Source organism: Panicum virgatum, chromosome 8N, assembly GCF_016808335.1.
Source record: "Panicum virgatum strain AP13 chromosome 8N, P.virgatum_v5, whole genome shotgun sequence".
Classification (NCBI taxonomy): Eukaryota; Viridiplantae; Streptophyta; class Magnoliopsida; order Poales; family Poaceae; genus Panicum; species Panicum virgatum.
The window spans coordinates 15,973,673-15,989,893 of NC_053152.1; the positions used below are offsets into that span (position 1 = coordinate 15,973,673).

At 45.7% G+C, this 16,221-nt stretch overlaps 1 protein-coding gene and 1 long non-coding RNA gene across 2 annotated transcripts; both read right to left on the bottom strand.

Moving 5' to 3' along the window:
• Window positions 1–10,456: 10,456 nt before the first annotated feature.
• On the bottom strand, window positions 10,457–12,181 carry LOC120686677. The gene is made up of 4 exons (XR_005680310.1): window positions 11,554–12,181; window positions 11,351–11,449; window positions 11,111–11,210; window positions 10,457–10,930 (listed from the first exon to the last, which is right to left on the bottom strand). It is a non-coding gene; the product is annotated as an uncharacterized LOC120686677 (long non-coding RNA).
• A 1,908-nt stretch (window positions 12,182–14,089) lies between these two features.
• On the bottom strand, window positions 14,090–15,818 carry LOC120686725. Its single transcript, XM_039968930.1, has 4 exons — window positions 15,598–15,818; window positions 15,312–15,415; window positions 15,110–15,218; window positions 14,090–15,009 (listed from the first exon to the last, which is right to left on the bottom strand). The coding sequence occupies exons 1-4, from the start codon at window positions 15,801–15,803 to the stop codon at window positions 14,967–14,969; spliced, it is 462 nt and encodes a 153-aa protein (XP_039824864.1). The 5' UTR covers window positions 15,804–15,818; the 3' UTR covers window positions 14,090–14,966.
• Between the last annotated feature and the right edge of the window lie 403 nt (window positions 15,819–16,221).

Sequence of the window (16,221 nt, forward strand, 5' to 3'; positions counted from 1 at the left end):
CTCTGCCTCTGGGGTCCTCCCTGATCTGAAACGGACGAGCACGGCCTGATGCCTGCTCCTCGGCGGCCTTGGCCACCATCTCGGCCCTCTCGGCCTCCTTCTCTGCACGAGTCCGCTTGCGAGCGGGCTTCTCGACAACGACATCCTTCCCCTTCCTCTTCTCGCGACCCATCTCTATCAGTCAAATCCTCGAACACCTGGTGAGCGCTGATCAGGTGCTGCTGCGGCGTGAAAGGCGTGGAGGCGCGGCTGCGTGGGCGGTACTGCATGGGAGCGGCGGCTCAGAACGCGGCGGTGGCGCGGAGTAGCAGTACTGGTGGCGGCGGTGGCGGCGCGGAGCGGCGATGACGCAAGGCGGTGCTGGTGCACAGCGAGGAGTGCGGGCAGCGAGGGCGAGCGGCGGCGCGGGCGGCGCACAACTGCGAGAATGGCGCTCGGTGGTGACAGCGCGGGCGCACGGCGGCGGTGTGGAGGAACGGCGGCGGCGCGAAGGGAAGGCGGCGGCGTTGTAAGGATCGAGTCGGGCGGCGGCGGCTTGAAGGGAGAAAGAAAATAGAGGCCGGCAGCGTGGGCAAGAGACATATATGACAGGTGGGCCCGCGATTTTCCTTAACGCCGGTCGATCCGACGCCTAGGGTTTGAGCGCCGGTTGATTGCGTCGGTGCAGTTCACCCGAGACTCCTGCAGATCTGAAACTGAACGCCGGTTGAACCGATGATTTAAATTATGTACCCATCAGTTGAACGCTGCTAACACCGGTTGATTGCTTGGTCTGATATGTGTTTATGATCACCGGTTGATCCGATGCTCTGACTTTTGTATTCGTCGGTTAAACGCCTGAAACTGCCTGAGCTGAGACCCAACTTTAGTAACGCCGGTTAAACCGATGGGTATTGATCCATTGAACGTCGGTTTAACTGGTGAAGCCAAAAACTCCTCACTCAGCTCACTCTTCTATGCTTAGTCCAATAAACTTATAAAACTCAAATAAACTCAAGTTAATGGAATTGCATAGGCGACTTTTCCCCTCAAAATAAATAGGATAGCACACTTGCTTAAATAAATTTCTTTTTAAACACAAGGAAAAGCCGCAAGAGAGACAAAACGCCAAATAAAATGTATGAGCCATGTCATAGGAATATTGAAGATAGAAAGCTTCAAACTCATCATGACATTGCTCACTAGGCAATAACGCACCTAACACTTTGCTCTTTTCACTTTTCATGAATTAAGATCTTGTAAATGAAACAAGTCTCATTTTCATCAAGTGATCTCCTTTGTGACCCTTACGCATGCAATGATAATGCAAGCTACAACCACATGCGAAAGTAAGGTAAACATGAAGTGCACATCTATATGACAAGTAATGCATAGCAAGAATTTAAATTCTACTTGTCAAGTTTGAACCCACGGGAAGCTTCTTCATGATGAGCCTTTCTTCAAGCCTAGAGGAAAACAAGTGGACCACCACCTCTAGCTAAACCCTTGCTCATCACTATCTTACCATGGTTAGACAAGTGTCCTATATGTATGCATTTTTCTATATGACATGGCAACTTACATGACGTTTGCCGCATCTAACACATTAAGCTCATTCCTTAGCCTAACAAAGGTACTCTCGTCTAAAGGTTTTGTGAATATATCCGCCAATTGCTCCTCGGATCTCACACCTTGAAGGGAAATGTCCCCCATGGCTTCGTGATCACGCAAGAAGTGATGGCGAATATCAATGTGCTTTGTGCGAGAGTGTTGAACCGGATTCTTGGCAATTTTTACGGCACTTTCATTGTTACAAAGGAGTGGTATCCTATCTAGTTTCACACCAAAGTCCAAAAGGGTTCGCTTCATATATAGAATTGGGCACAACATGCACCGGCCGCTATATATTCTGCTTCCGCGGTGGACAAAGCCACGGAATTTTGCTTCTTACTCGACCAAGAAACTAGAGAACGCCCAAGCAAGTGGCAACCCCCGGAGGTACTCTTGCGATCCACACGGCTTCCGGCAAAATCCGAATCCGAATATCCCAAGAGATCTAAGCTAGCGCCTTTGGGGTACCACAAGCCTATGCTAGGGGTGTGCTTGAGATACCGAAGGATCCTATTCACAGCCGAAAAGTGTGATTCCTTTGGGTTAGCTTGAAAGCGGGCACACAAGCACACACTAAACATTATATCGGGCCTAGATGCGGTAAGGTAAAGCAAAGACCCTATCATAGAACGATAGAGGGATTGATCAATCGGTTTACCGTCCACATCCTAGTCGAGATGCCCATTAGTTGCCATGGGTGTCTTGATTGGCTTGCACTCATCCATCTTGAACTTCTTCAAGATATCTTTAGTATACTTTTCTTGATGGATGAATGTCCCTTCCTTCATTTATTTGACTTGAAAACCAAGGAAGAAGGTCAATTCGCCAATCATGGACATCTCGAATTCCCTAGACATCATGGTAGCAAACTCATGGCTTAGTAAATCATTAGTTGAGCCAAAGATAATATCGTCAACATAAATTTGACAAATGAAAAGATCCCCGTTGACGTCTTTTGTGAACAACGTGGTGTCCACCCTCCCGATCTTGAAGCCTTGCATGATTAGGAAGTCACGAAGCCTCTCATACCAAGCCCTTGGAGCTTATTTGAGCCCATAGAGTGCCTTGTGCAACCTATAAACATGGTTAGGATTCCTCGGATCTTCAAACCCGGGAGGTTGCTCAACATAAACAAATTCGTTAATAACGCCATTTAAGAATGCACTTTTCACATCCATTTGATACAACTTAATGTTATGATGTGAAGGGTAAGCAAGAAGGATACGGATAGCTTCAAGTCTTGCGACCGGAGCAAAAGTTTCACCAAAATCCAAACCTTCAACTTGAGAAAACCCTTTTGCCACAAGTCTTGCTTTGTTGCGTATCACCACCCCATGTTCATCTTGCTTGTTTCGAAAGACCCACTTGGTGCCAATGATGTTCTTGTCTTTCGGAGGAGCTTCGAGGACCCAAACTTCATTGCGGGTGAAGTTGTTCAACTCTTCTTGCATGGCCATCACCCAATCCGAGTCCTCAAGCGCTTCCTCTATGCTAGTGGGTTCAATACAAGAAACAAACGAGTGATGTTCGCAAAATGAAGCATGTTTAGAACGAGTTCTTACTCCCTTTGATGGACTACCAATGATTTGACCAATTGGATGATCCTTGGAGATGCGACCATGCTTCACTAGCGGTACTTGCGTGGATGCTTGTTGGGGTGGATCACGGGTGACTTGTGCTTGTGGTGGAACACTTTGCTCTTCTTGTTCTTGGGCTTGGGGTGTTGGCGTTGGCACATCTTCTTGAGGTAGTGGATCATCTTTTTCTTGATCTTTATCCGCTTGGGGTGCCGTGGAGGTGCTTGGTGTAGATGAGGAAGGTCCTCCCCCTTGATCATTGCCTTCATGCTCCTCTTCCGGCTTGATATCCCCAATGGACATATTCTTCAAAGCTTCATCAATCTCTTCATCACCTACATTTTCATAGCCAACAACCTCCTCTTGGGAGCCATTAGATTCATCAAACTCCACATCACATATTTCTTCAACTAACCCGGAGGTTTGATTGAATACTCTATATGCTTTGGAGTTTGATGCATAACCAAGAAAGAAACCTTCATCACATCTACTCTCAAATTTACCGAGCCTTTTCTTCTTATAGATGAAGCATTTGTAACCAAAGACTCGAAAGTATGATATATTTGGTTTCCTCCCGGTGATGAGCTCATATGGAGTTTTCTTGAGGAGTCGGTGGGGATATACTCGGTTGGATGCATGACACGCCGTGTTGATTGCTTCAGCCCAAAACTTCTCGGACGTGCCATAATCATCCAACATTGCTCTTGCTAGGGTGATGAGTGTCTTGTTCTTTCTTTCCACCACTGCATTTTGTTGAGGCGTGTAGGTGGCGGAAAACTCATGCTTAATGCCCTCTTCATCGCACCATTCTTCAATCTTCATATTTTTGAACTCGGTGCCGTTATCACTCCGGATCTTCACAATTGGGGAGTTGTACTCCCTTTGAGCTCTTCTTGCAAATGTCTTGAAAATTTCCGGAGTTTCACCCTTATCGCCTAGAAACATAACCCAAGTGTAACGTGAAAAATCATCAACAATTACTAGGCAATAGAGGTTACCACCAATGCTCTTGTATGTAGTTGGACCAAAGAGATCCATGTGTAGAAGCTCGAGCGGCTTGGAGGTAGATAACATCGTCTTGATGGGATGATGTGTTGCTACTTGCTTCCCGGCTTGACATGCTTTGCATAATTTGTTCTTGTCAAATGTGACATCCTTCAAGCCGGTGATCATCCCTCTCTTGTGGGCTTTCTTGAGGTTGCTCATGCCGATATGAGCAATTCTTCTATGCCAAAGCCACCCAAGAGAAGACTTGGTGAAGAGACATGTCATGGTGCTTGTTTGCTTTGAAGAGAAGTCCACTAAATAGATGTTGCCATGTCTAAACCCCGTGAATACCAATGACTTGTCTTTTTCATGAGTTACTACAACACCATTCTTGTCAAAGGCACACGTTAGTCCAAGATCACACAATTGAGCAATTGAAATAAGATTAAAACTAAGTGCTTCTACAAACAAAACATTAGAAATAGATAAATCTTTAGAAATTGCTATTCTACCCAAACCTAAAACTTTTCCCCTTGAATTATCACCATAGGTGACATGTTCATGATCTCCGGGGTCTTCAAGAGTGGTGAACATGCTATCATTGCCAGTCATGTGTTGAGAGCAACCGCTATCAAGTACCCAATGTTTTCCACCGGCTTTGTAGTTCACCTACACACATAAGAATTCACTTTTGAGTTTTAGGAACCCTAACAAGCTTTGGGCCTTGCACATGTGTGACAAGAGCTTTTGGGACCCAAAGTTGCTTGGGGAGCTTCTTCTTTGACTCCTTAGTGAGTTTGCCAATGAATTTGGCCTTCACCTTGCCCTTCACTTTACTCAAGAGAAAATGGTTATTTTGAAACATTGATGAGTAATTCTTGGGTAAATTAGGAAGAGGATGTGATGGTAAAGTGCACTCCCTAGTGTGGTGCCCGGTGACTTGGCAATGTTGGCAATATGAACTAACTTCCTTGATGAAGCTAATCTTGATCTCCGGAGAAGGAGTAGTAGCTATGTTTGGCTCCGGAAATGAACCAAGACCTCTCTTGCCATAGTCACTGGCATTGTTGAAGAGAATCTCCTTGTGGATGTATTCTCCTCTTGAGAGCTTCTCCACACTACTCTTGAGGCTTGCCACTTGATCCATCAATTCCTTTTCCCTAGAAGGTGCAAGCTCGGGCAAAGCATTAGTAGCATTTGCATTAATGAGTAGGTCATCACATGAAGTAGAAGCATTGACCTTCTCAATAGTTTCATGAGCAAAGTTCTCAAGACTTGGGTCAATTGCTTCATAGGCAAATTCAAGTTCTTGGTACTTGTGAGCCAACTCCCTATGCTCTTGTTTAAGCTTTTTGTGGCTCTCTTCAACTTGCTTAGCAAGTACAAGTGACTCATTGTGCTTTTTGAGCAAGTCATTGTACTTGCCAAGCAAATCGGAGTGGGCAAGCTCTAACTTGGCACGAGTGCTCTCAAGAACTTTGACTTTGCCCTTTTCCCTCTTGATAATGGATGTATACTCATTAATGAGGTTAGCAAACTCATTAGGGTCAAGCTCATCATCACTATCATCTTCACTCTCACATACCTTAGAGTTACCTTTGGCCATGAGGCACATTGGAGGTGGAGGTAGCGATGGTTCTTCATTTGTGAGGGCGATGGTGACAATGTCTTCTTCATCACTTGAATCTTCGCTTGATGAGATATCGGTCACCCACTCTTGCTTTTCCACCAAGAAGCTTCTCTTGGTGTTGCCCTTTTTCTTTGAGAAGAGCTTTGTCTTCTTGTCATGGCTCTTCTTCTTCCCAAGCTTCTTGTTCTTGTTTTTCTTCTCATCCTCTTCATCATCGCTTGAATCATGGCGATGCTTGCTCTTGTTATCCTTGTTTCTTATGTCTGGCTTGGGGCAATTTGGACGGATGTGGCCTTTTTCTCCACAATTGTAGCAAATTTTATTCTTGACATCCATTGGCCGGAACATTCCCTTTTTAGAGTCAAAGTTGAAACCCTTCTTATTGATCTTGTCATTCAAGCGTGTGAACTTTCTCATCATGAGAGCAAGTTCTCCATCATCTTCAACATTGGATGAGCTTTCATGATGATCATCTTCTTCATTGCTTGAGCTTGAATCTTGCTTGATCATCTTGAGCTTGCGGGATTTGTTTGCCTTGGTCTTTAGAGCAATTGATTTGCTTGAAGTTGGCTCTTCGGACATACCAAGGATACTCATTTCATGAGCGCGAATTTCGCCCACAAGTTTTCCCACTTCCATTGTGTCAAGATTCTCCTTTTGAAGTATAGCATTGATGATGTTATACTTGGGCTTCGGGAGGAGCATGAGAATCTTGCGATTGATGGAGGCACTGTCAATTTTGGATATTTCAAGTGCATTAATGTCCTTGACAATGACATTCAAGCGAGAGTACATATCATTGCAATTTTCATGAGCTAACATTTTAAAGGAATCATACTTAGCTCTAAACAAGTGATATTTTTGTTCGCGGACTTTTGTGGAACCTTCATGGATTTCAATTAGTTCCTTCCATATATCACTTGCTAAGTCCATGCTATTTACTCTAGCAAAGACTTCCTCACTAATGGCTTTGAAAATTGCATTTCTAGCCTTTGCATTCCATTTTAATTGTTCGGTGGTGGGAGTTCCGGTGAACCCGGTCTTAGTTGCCAACCACACTTCGGGGGCAATCGCATCAAGGTATGCGGCCATGCGAACTTTCCAATAGGCAATGTTCTTACCCTCGAAGTGAGGCGGCGAACCACCCATCTTGGCCATAGCTCTAAGCGGTGAAGCCTAATGATCCAAATGAGCAACGAGGCTCTGATAACAATTGCAAGGATCGATGGACCAAGAGGGGGGGGGGTGAATTGGGCCTTTTTCAATTTCTAAAACAAAGTAAAGCAACCTTAACCTATGCAATGCTAGTAAGGCACCAATTCACCAACCGGATAACTAAGCTACCTACACAAGCTAAGAGAGATAAAAAGAGAAGTAAAGCCTAGCAAGGTAGAGCTAAGTTATGATCTCTAAGTCAAGCACATGAATAAATTGCATGAAAGAAAATGCTTGAATAAAGAGAGTGGACAAGAGACAACCGGATTTTTTCCCGTGGTATCGATGTGTTGGCACACACCCCTAATCCACGTTGTGACACTCACAAAGAGTCTTGTCACCTCCCAAGTCACCGAGACGAGGGCGCTCACTAAGAGTCTCCGTTCACCATCCCGGCGTGGTGGAGATCAAGCCACGTACAATCTTCTTCTCCGGGCTCCCACAATCCTTGGCAAGCTCCGCGAGAAACACCTCGATCACCAAGATCGCCTAGGTGATGCCAATCACCAAGAGTAACAAGCTAAGGCCTTCACTTGAGCAAGAACCGATCACCAAGAACGGATGCACACAAGCTTCTCTCTACTCAAGTCCTTAATCTTGCTTCTTGATTGATTGAATGAACAAGTGTGTGAAAGATGAAGCTCAAGGTGGCTCTTGACTATAGTATTGAGTGTATGGATGTTGCCTGGTGTCAAGAGTAGCAAAATGGCCCATTGGAGGGGTATATATAGGCAGCTCACACGAATAGAGCCGTTGGACAAAAGCTGCCAGAAAACTGCGTAGCGCCGGTTAATCCGACGTCCCTCCAACAGTCATCGTCGGTTTAACCGGTGAATGTAAACTGCCCCTTCTGAAAACTAGCCGTTATGACTTGGGCAGATTAACCGACGTATCATCGGTTTAACCGGTGAGTGTAGTTGTCCACTGATCAACTGAAAAACTAAGTCTCTGGACAACTGCACCGACGTTAACTCAAACCTATCGTCGGTTTAACCGGTGAGTACAACTTCTGAATTCCTTTGAAAAAACCATCTCACTGGTCAATTGCACCGACGTCTTGATTTAAATATCGTCGGTTTAACCGGTGTATAGAACTTGAAATGCCCTGGAAAAACCAACTCTGGACTAATGCACCGACGTTAATTTCAAACACGTCGGTTTAACCGGTGTATTGAATTGTCCAGACTCTGCTGACTTTGTTTAACCGACGTATAGAAAATTGAGATCGTCGGTTAAACCGGTGTATAGACTTTTTCTGATTTTGTTTTTTCTGATTTGAGTCTTGAATGAAATCCAAATATTCTTGAGATATAGTTTGAGAACCACTTATTTGAACTTCTAGAAACCTGAGTGACCATAGTGTGCGTCCATTTTCAAATGACCATGTCCATGCTCAAGTTACTTAGCCTTAACCCCTCTTAATAGTGCGATCACTACAAAACTATAAAACCTATACTAACCTAAGTGTCCTTCTCAATCTTATGACACTTAGGACTAGAAAGATCCTTAGTCTTGACATATAATTGAGTTGAATACCGAGATCGCCTTTTTGAATAATGAAATTGAGGGGCCTCTTTTGACATATAACCAAATGAGCGATAATGATCTATTAAGCTGCACAAACTCATTAGTCACAATAATGGTTGTCATTAATCACCGAAACATACCTTGAGGGCCTAGATGCTTACACCTCTAAACATGGAATATGGGCTATTTAGAGCGTCTGCTGGAGTTGCTCTAATATATCAATCTTGCTTACACAGCCACTTGTTGTGAGCACAATCATACAATATTAGAAGTAAGGTAACTAACCAACTCTAACTTCCATCTTTACACACCGTTTGCAATATCAAATTCTAGCTGTTGAGCTTTGTTACAAGTTCATGAGGTAAGCCAATTAAAAAAGATCACTTTCTGTTCTTCGCAAAAAAAAAGAAAAAGAAAAAAGAAAAGAGGCGCACTTGACCAACCAGTCATATAATTTGTAAGCAATTCGTTAATTGCTAGGTTTTTATTCCAACTGGATACAGACTTTGAAAAAAATAGTTATCATCTCATTCTCATCTATGCATTGGTTAGCATATTTCGTTTTATGAAGTATAATTGAGGAACTGGCAGACTAAATCAGGAATTCTCACATCATATTCATACGTGGCTGTAAAAGCACATCAGGAAACGAACATGTCAATGGTCAGATGATGCACGGGAGGCTATTATACCTGCAGCTTGTCTGCCTTGATTGAGTTTGAAAACAGTTTTAGATGGCTAATTTACTTCTTCAATAAATTTTACTTGATACTCAAGGTCATGTTTATTGAAATACAAGAAACACAAATCATAATTTGTGTCTAGGATTACCTCGTGTGTATACTTCTCTATGTTTTTCTTTATTTAGTAGGTCTAACAACATCTTAAGTTAAACTATTTGCTTTCACTTGTACAAACAAATGTTGTTTTGTGTAAACTCTTAAAAACTTCAATATTACTATAAAACATGTATTCCTAGTTAAACTGGGTTTGCACTTTTTCTACATGGGGATACGATCAACTATTTTTTGAACATATTAGTTATTCCTTTTCATAATTATTTATGTTTTTAATTAAGTTAAATGTAGAGCTGGACAAAAAAACTCGTAACTCGCTCGACTCGCTCGTTAATGGCTCGGCTCGAGCTCGACTCGTTTTATAATGAGCCAGCTCGTTTTATAGCGAGCCAGCTCGAGCTGGCTCGCGAGCCGCTCGCGAGTCATAACAAGCCAAATTAAATTTCAAGCTAACAACTAAAATTAGCTAGGCCCATTAGCTACAAATTTCTTGGCAGCCCGGCCCAGCCCAAATCGTAAAATCCTAACAATCAGTACAGCGCACCACCGGTCCACCACCAGTCGGAGCAAGTCACGGACGGTGACTCTTTTTCTTCGCTAGGTCTTCGCCCTTTCCCCCTGCTCCCGAGACCCAGTCGCCGCCCGCCGCACTTCCTGCTGCCCGCCGCCCTGTGGCCCCTCCGCCCATGTGCCTCTACATCGCATGGCGCATGCAGCAGCACCAGCACACCGAGCCACCGACGCACGAACTGCCCTGTTCACCTGCGGCCCCGCCACCCTGCCGCCCTGCGCCCTGCACTGCGCACACGCCGAACACCGCCCTGCGTGCGCGGCCGCCCTGCCCTGCGTGCACCGGTCATGGAGGATGAGGAACAAGTCCGAGGTGCTTCCTCCGGTGGCGCCAAGTCTTGTGGGAAATCGCAGTGGCCGTGGCCCGAGCTTCCTCTCGTGTATTGTGTTTTTGGGTTTGGCTCGCGAGCCAAACGAGCTAGCTCGAGCTTTTTAGCGAGCCGAGCCGAGCTGGTCTGCTGGCTCGTTTGTATAACGAGCTGAGCCGAGCCGAGCCAACTCATTAACGAGCCGAGCTGGCTCGATATCCAGCCCTAGTTAAATAGTTAGTCAATGGAACTCAATTGTTCAAAAGCCACAGCATATGTACAGTACATGACCCAGTAACCTGTAAGAACTTTGTAATTTGAATTGACATACAACTATTGTAACAAGCGAAAGACATCTAATGACAAAAAAAAGGTTCACAATCAAAGAAAGAAAAATAAATAATACACAACTGAAATTTTGAAATAAAAGTATCTTTTTCAGGAAAGAGAGATAAGACTGCAGCTGGTTGGGTGGGATGGGTGACGATCGAATTTGCACTTCGTGGTAGTGGTACGGATGCACAGGGACGTGTAAGAATCACCAAATGCGAAACAATGAGGGAAAGAAATAAGAACAGCTTCCACAGCTCCAAAGTTGCAATTCAGACACAGATAGAGCCTCCTCCCGAATTTACTGGAATCCTCTGCAGTTCACATCACCACTCTAGGGAGGCAGGAGCTCCTGATCTAGTGATCTAGTCGGCAGCTCCACCGCCGAGGCATGGACAGCTGCAGAACAGAAACAGAGAAGAAGAAGAAAGAAACAGATCAGAACCATTCTCTATACTGATCATTTGATCGATTCCCAATTAGTCAGAACGTCGATGTGAACTCAAATAATGATTCCTCAACAAGTTCCTTCTGTAAATTTGAAACTACTAGTTGGAGAATGGAGATTATTCGAAGTACCATTTGGCTAAGAAGCCTGGCGTGCTCTGTTTTGTGACCGGCTTGGGTGCCGGTTCTTGTTCCAGGTTGCGATGGTTCTCCGGACGGCCGACGAAGTAATCTTTACGCGCAATTCAGACAAACACGACAAGGAAATCCAACTTCAGTTTAGCAAGAATCTAGAGAAAATCGGAGGAAATCAGCAGCTTTGTGCTCCTCGATCCTGTTTGAGTCGAGAAGGGGATGAAAGAATGAACGCACCGCCAGGAGTGTGCTCGCCGCCTCCGCCGCTGCCGCCGGCGGCTGGTTCGTCTGTCCTGTCCGGCGCGTGGTTCGTCGGGCGGCCAACGAAGTAGCCCCCTGACAAGTCACAAAGATTCGCCGCCATGAACAAAGCTTTCTCTAGCTAGCACCGATTCATCTCTGGCCATAGCGGCCGGAGAGATCGCCGACGGCGTGGTTACCTGGAACGTCGCCCTGCTGGCCGTTGCTCATGGCGGATCCGCCGGCGGCCGGTCCGTCAGCTAGCCTCCACCTCTTCCCCGGAGCCTCGCCCGGCGATAGCAGGAGGAGACGACCAAGAAGGCGAGAAGTCAACAAGAGCGAGATGCTCAGCTCTCGCCAGGCTGGCAATCATTCAGCCAGCACCTGGCCGGCTCTGCTCGGCTGCCCCCCTGGCCATGGGGCGCCGAGACAATTACCAGAAATAACCCTGGTTAGAAAAATAATTGTGCACAGAGACCCTAAGGCCCTGCCTTCACAATGGGCAATGGCAGCTGCAAACGTGAGAACGGTGAACAGAGCAGAAATACTAGAATGGACTCGGCTCGTCGTCCCAAGTGATAGTAATCCCATCAAGTTAATCAAAGTTAATTTTTATTCCAAGATTAATTTGCGGGGCTCACCACCAAATAGTACTTTTGATTGGGAATTTTAGCTATTCAACCGTTAGTAGAACTTTTCAAGTCATTTTATGTAGTGGCTATTTTGCAGGCACTTTTGCTATAATTTGATGCTTGCACTTGCACATGTGAATGTGGTATGTGTTACTTTTGATCTAAATTGTTGTTAGAGTTGGCACCACCTTTTTTTTTTCTTGCACCATTTATCGGTAGTTGTTTGTCGCATTAGTGAGATTCAAATAAACTAATATTTACTAGTATGACACAAATGGTTTGAACACTTTTAGTGAAATTTCAAAAATATTCTAGATTCCAGTCAAATGTCGTCCATTTCATTCAACAAAGCTAGTGGCAACACTCCTGATAGGCTATGTGCTTAGAGCAAGTATTATGGTGAGTTACAAGCCGGCTAAATCACTGCTGGTAGAGAGAGAAAAGGAGAGAGTGCAGAGCGAGGGTCTCGCAAAACGACAGCTTCAAGCGGGCGAAATGCACTCCAACTCGCTGCTGCGCTGCTGCAGTACCTCCGTTTGGCTGCATGTGCTGCTGCACAGGTATCCATGTTGATGCGGTCCCCACGCTGGAGGTCATTTCGCCCGCCGGCCGGCTGAATCATTGCTCTTGCTCTTATGACTTCACCATTATTAATTTGGATAATTTCCACACATGACATTGGTTACTTAAACCCTAAATCTCTAATATATCATTGTGAGTGACTATAGGGGGCCCACATGTCATAGACACGATGATGGTTAACAGTTTTTTCTCCACGTCTAGAATATGCTCCCTCCGTCCTGAAATGTAGGGCATTAGAGAGTTCAAATTTTGTACCTAAATGTAAGTCATTTTAGGATTTTTTACAAACAAATAGTCAACTTATTATCTTATTTTCTGCACTGCCATTTATTCTCCTCATCCTCCCACCGCCCCTTTCCGTGGCACCCCTGTTCCCAGCGCCCCTCATCCCCTCACGCGTGTGTCAGATTTGTAAAGAAACGTTATTTAGGTGGGCCAAGGGAGTAAATAAAAGAAAGATAATCTGTTTGATTCTGCTGTGGCAAATCAAGCGTCGCCTAAAATCAAATAACCGGTAACTTAACTCTGCACTTGATGAGGGGTACATGCGCCATTTCTCAATCTTCTTAATTTGTTTGAAAAAAGCTAGAATGGTCTACATTTGAGGATGGAGGGAGTAAATTATAGTATATTCTCAAAAGTGTATGTAAGTGGGAAAGTGTAGGGTTGGAAAGTACTTCGGTTAGAATAGTGGTTCATAAAAAGGAAAAGTTTCCAACTTATCCATCTGCGCCGGTCAGGCCAAAAACTTTGAAAGCCTTTTGCGTGTTGATTTTATATCGAAAATTTACAATTCGGCATACCCGGATTTAATAAGTTTACAACAAATGAACAAAGTACACACACATGTACTTTAGGTTACCTAGACCTTGTGTTAGTTTATTTTTTTCCACAAGTTCAAAGTCAGGTAGAGTATATTAGTATATAACCTTCGTCTCTCGAAATCAGCAGAAAACTACATCATACGAGGTTATGACAGTTCTATGAGGTACGCTGTTTTGAGTCACGTGGCTCACATCATGACGACCCTGCAGCCTTTTAGGAAACGAACTCTCATCAGTTCTTCAGATAAATGATCCAAAGACAATCTTATCATGTTCGTGGATAAATGCAAAAGGTCGGGCGGCCGGTTGGCTAGCCTAGACCTGGTAACGTCGTGCTCTTAGCAAGTCCTGAATTCGAATCTCATCAGAAGTGAATTTCAGACTGCTGAGAGAAAAAAACTTCCTTCGTTGTGCTCGCCGCAAGGCTTGGGCTTCATGGGCATGGGCCAGGGTTCCGGGGGTTTCTCTACCCGGTTAAGCCGGTTAGGCTTCCTCTTAATGAAAAAATGGTGGGACTGTTTCATACCCTCGGGTAGAGTTTTTTTTTCATGTTCGTGGATAAATTTCATGGTGAAAGCTCATTTTACACCAGCCAAGTTCCATTCTTGTTCACTTAACTCCTAAATAACTTTTTATCGAGATTAACCCCAAACTAAAACATCATTCAAAGAAAAACAAAAGTAGTCGGGGGCTAGCGCTTCCGAAAAATGGGTACCGGCTTATTGAAATTGGCAGTTTCATTGCATCTGCATTTGCTGGAACGAGCAACAAAGGACCATCAATTATCAAGTGTAGAAGTAGAAGAAAAAGGAGCAGCTTTCTTCAGAGGACATATTGGTGGCAACAATTCAGATGCAGATTGAAGTAGCAGGGGATCTTGGATTCTTGGGGGGGGGGGGCAGTGGCGGAGCTAGTATTGAGTCCAAGGGGGGGCCAATGCTACAGTGTTGTATTCTTGGGGCAGTGGCGGAGCTAGCATTGAGTCCAAGGGGGGCCAGTGCTACAGTGCCGAGCACGGGAGATAAGGAGCTGAAGAACCGTCTCCTGAACAAGTACAGCGGCTACCTGAGCAGCCTCTGGAAGGAGCTCTCGAGGAAGAAGAAGAAAGGCGAGCTGCCGAGGGACGCGCGCCAGAAGCTCCCCTCCACTGGTGGCAGGCTGGCAGCTCCACTACAGGTGACCCTACCCCTCAGTACGTAATCGAATTATTCACACGTCGGTCGATCTCGATCATGCCGGCCGGCCCAACGAGATCATGTCCGCCGTTGCAGCAGCATCTTGGAGTATGACAGCTTCATTGTTTTTCCTGGGCCAAGGGGGGCCATGGCCCAGTTTGGCCTCCACAGCCATCCGCCACTTGGGTGTGGTCCGGGAGGGGGGGGGGGCCGGTGGTTAATTTTCAACCATGGGTGAAGAAGAGGAAGAAGAAAAAGAGGAAGAAGATAGATGGGAGGAAGAATACTAGGAAAATAAGCCCCCTAGATTTACATTCTAGATTCGCCCACTGGATTGAAGCTCCTCAATCCAAATTACTCGAACCTTCTCTGCTCTCACCCTTGAACTATGCTCTTGGTATTACTGATCTGCCGAAGCTCCACCACCGAAGAGGCAAGAGGCCCTGCAGCCAAAAACAGAGAAGACTCACTAATCAACTGAGCACTGAAAAGGGAACAAATCAGTAAGCTGTTCATCAGATGGCAATGAACGAATCGGAGCACCATTTTGACAGGAAGCTTGATCCTTGCTTTCTAGGCGGCCGCGGCGCCGGCGCCGGCGGCAGCAGCTGCTTCTCCTCGATGGGGGGACCTGCGTAGTAGCCGTTTGTTTCTGCAAAACAACCATGGACAACAGGGGCGAGTCGAGAGAAGGTAACAGCGTTGTTCCCATCCATCCATCCATGTCAAAGAAGCACGTACGGACCAGCAGTTTGCGAGCTCGCTACTGGGTTCTGCACGCCGCCGGAGACCTGCGGTTGCTGCGTCGCTCCCGGCGTGGTCGCCGGAGGGCACTGTAGAAGGTGGCATCTGTAGAGCGCAGGGAAAAGGAAATACTAGATGATTGAGATGAGCTGCGCGCGCGCGCGCGCACACACACAGAGAGAGAGAGAGAGAGAGAGAGAGAGAGAGAGAGAGAGAGAGAGAGAGAGAGAGAGAGAGAGAGAGAGAGAGAGAGAGAGAGAGAGAGAGAGAGAGAGAGAGAGAGTAACCGTTGCTCAAGCCGCAAGTCCGGGCGACAAGGCACCAGGCGCCACCGCTGTTGCCAACGGCAGCGGGCCGAGGGAGACGACCACCAGGAGGGCTGAGGAGACAGAGGAGGCTGCCCGGCCTGAATTTTTTGGAGCAGCAAGAGGGGAAGAGTTGGGGAGATGCCGGACCAGGCTGGCGGAGGAATGATTATGCGAATCGTCCACATTGGCCAGCAGGAGGTCTATCTACCAGCCAAATCGCCGATAGGCGTCCACATGGAAGCTTCCAGCTCCACTGTGTCTATGTGAAAACAGCAGGCCGCCCCTTGCACGCAGCAAGAAAATAGTAACGTTGACTCCACTTGTCGCCAAAAGTTGTGTGTCCACCTTGGCCGCAGGAACCTGATGCCAGCAAAGGATCGACTTGTATCATTCTTCGTAGCACACTGTGGGCGCAGACAAGTAATTGGTCCCTGTAATCTTGGTGCAAGTCAAATTTATCTAACTTTATTTAGGTTACAAAAAAAAATTGTACAAACAAATATAATTTCTCTACTATGAGGGCATTTAATTATGGGTAGGGAATGGAAATATTTTAAACAGCATCTTTAGTACCCTTGACCGACGCTAATTGTAGTAAGTTTT

Coding starts and splice junctions, on each gene's coding strand:
- LOC120686725 (XM_039968930.1), bottom strand. CDS start 15,803: ATGTGGACGATTCGCATAATCATTCCTCCGCCAGCCTGGTCCGGCATC. Junction 15,416..15,597: donor GACTTGCGGCTTGAGCAACG/GTTACTCTCTCT, acceptor TGCGCTCTACAG/ATGCCACCTTCTACAGTGCC. Junction 15,010..15,109: donor TCAAGCTTCCTGTCAAAATG/GTGCTCCGATTC, acceptor TTTTGGCTGCAG/GGCCTCTTGCCTCTTCGGTG.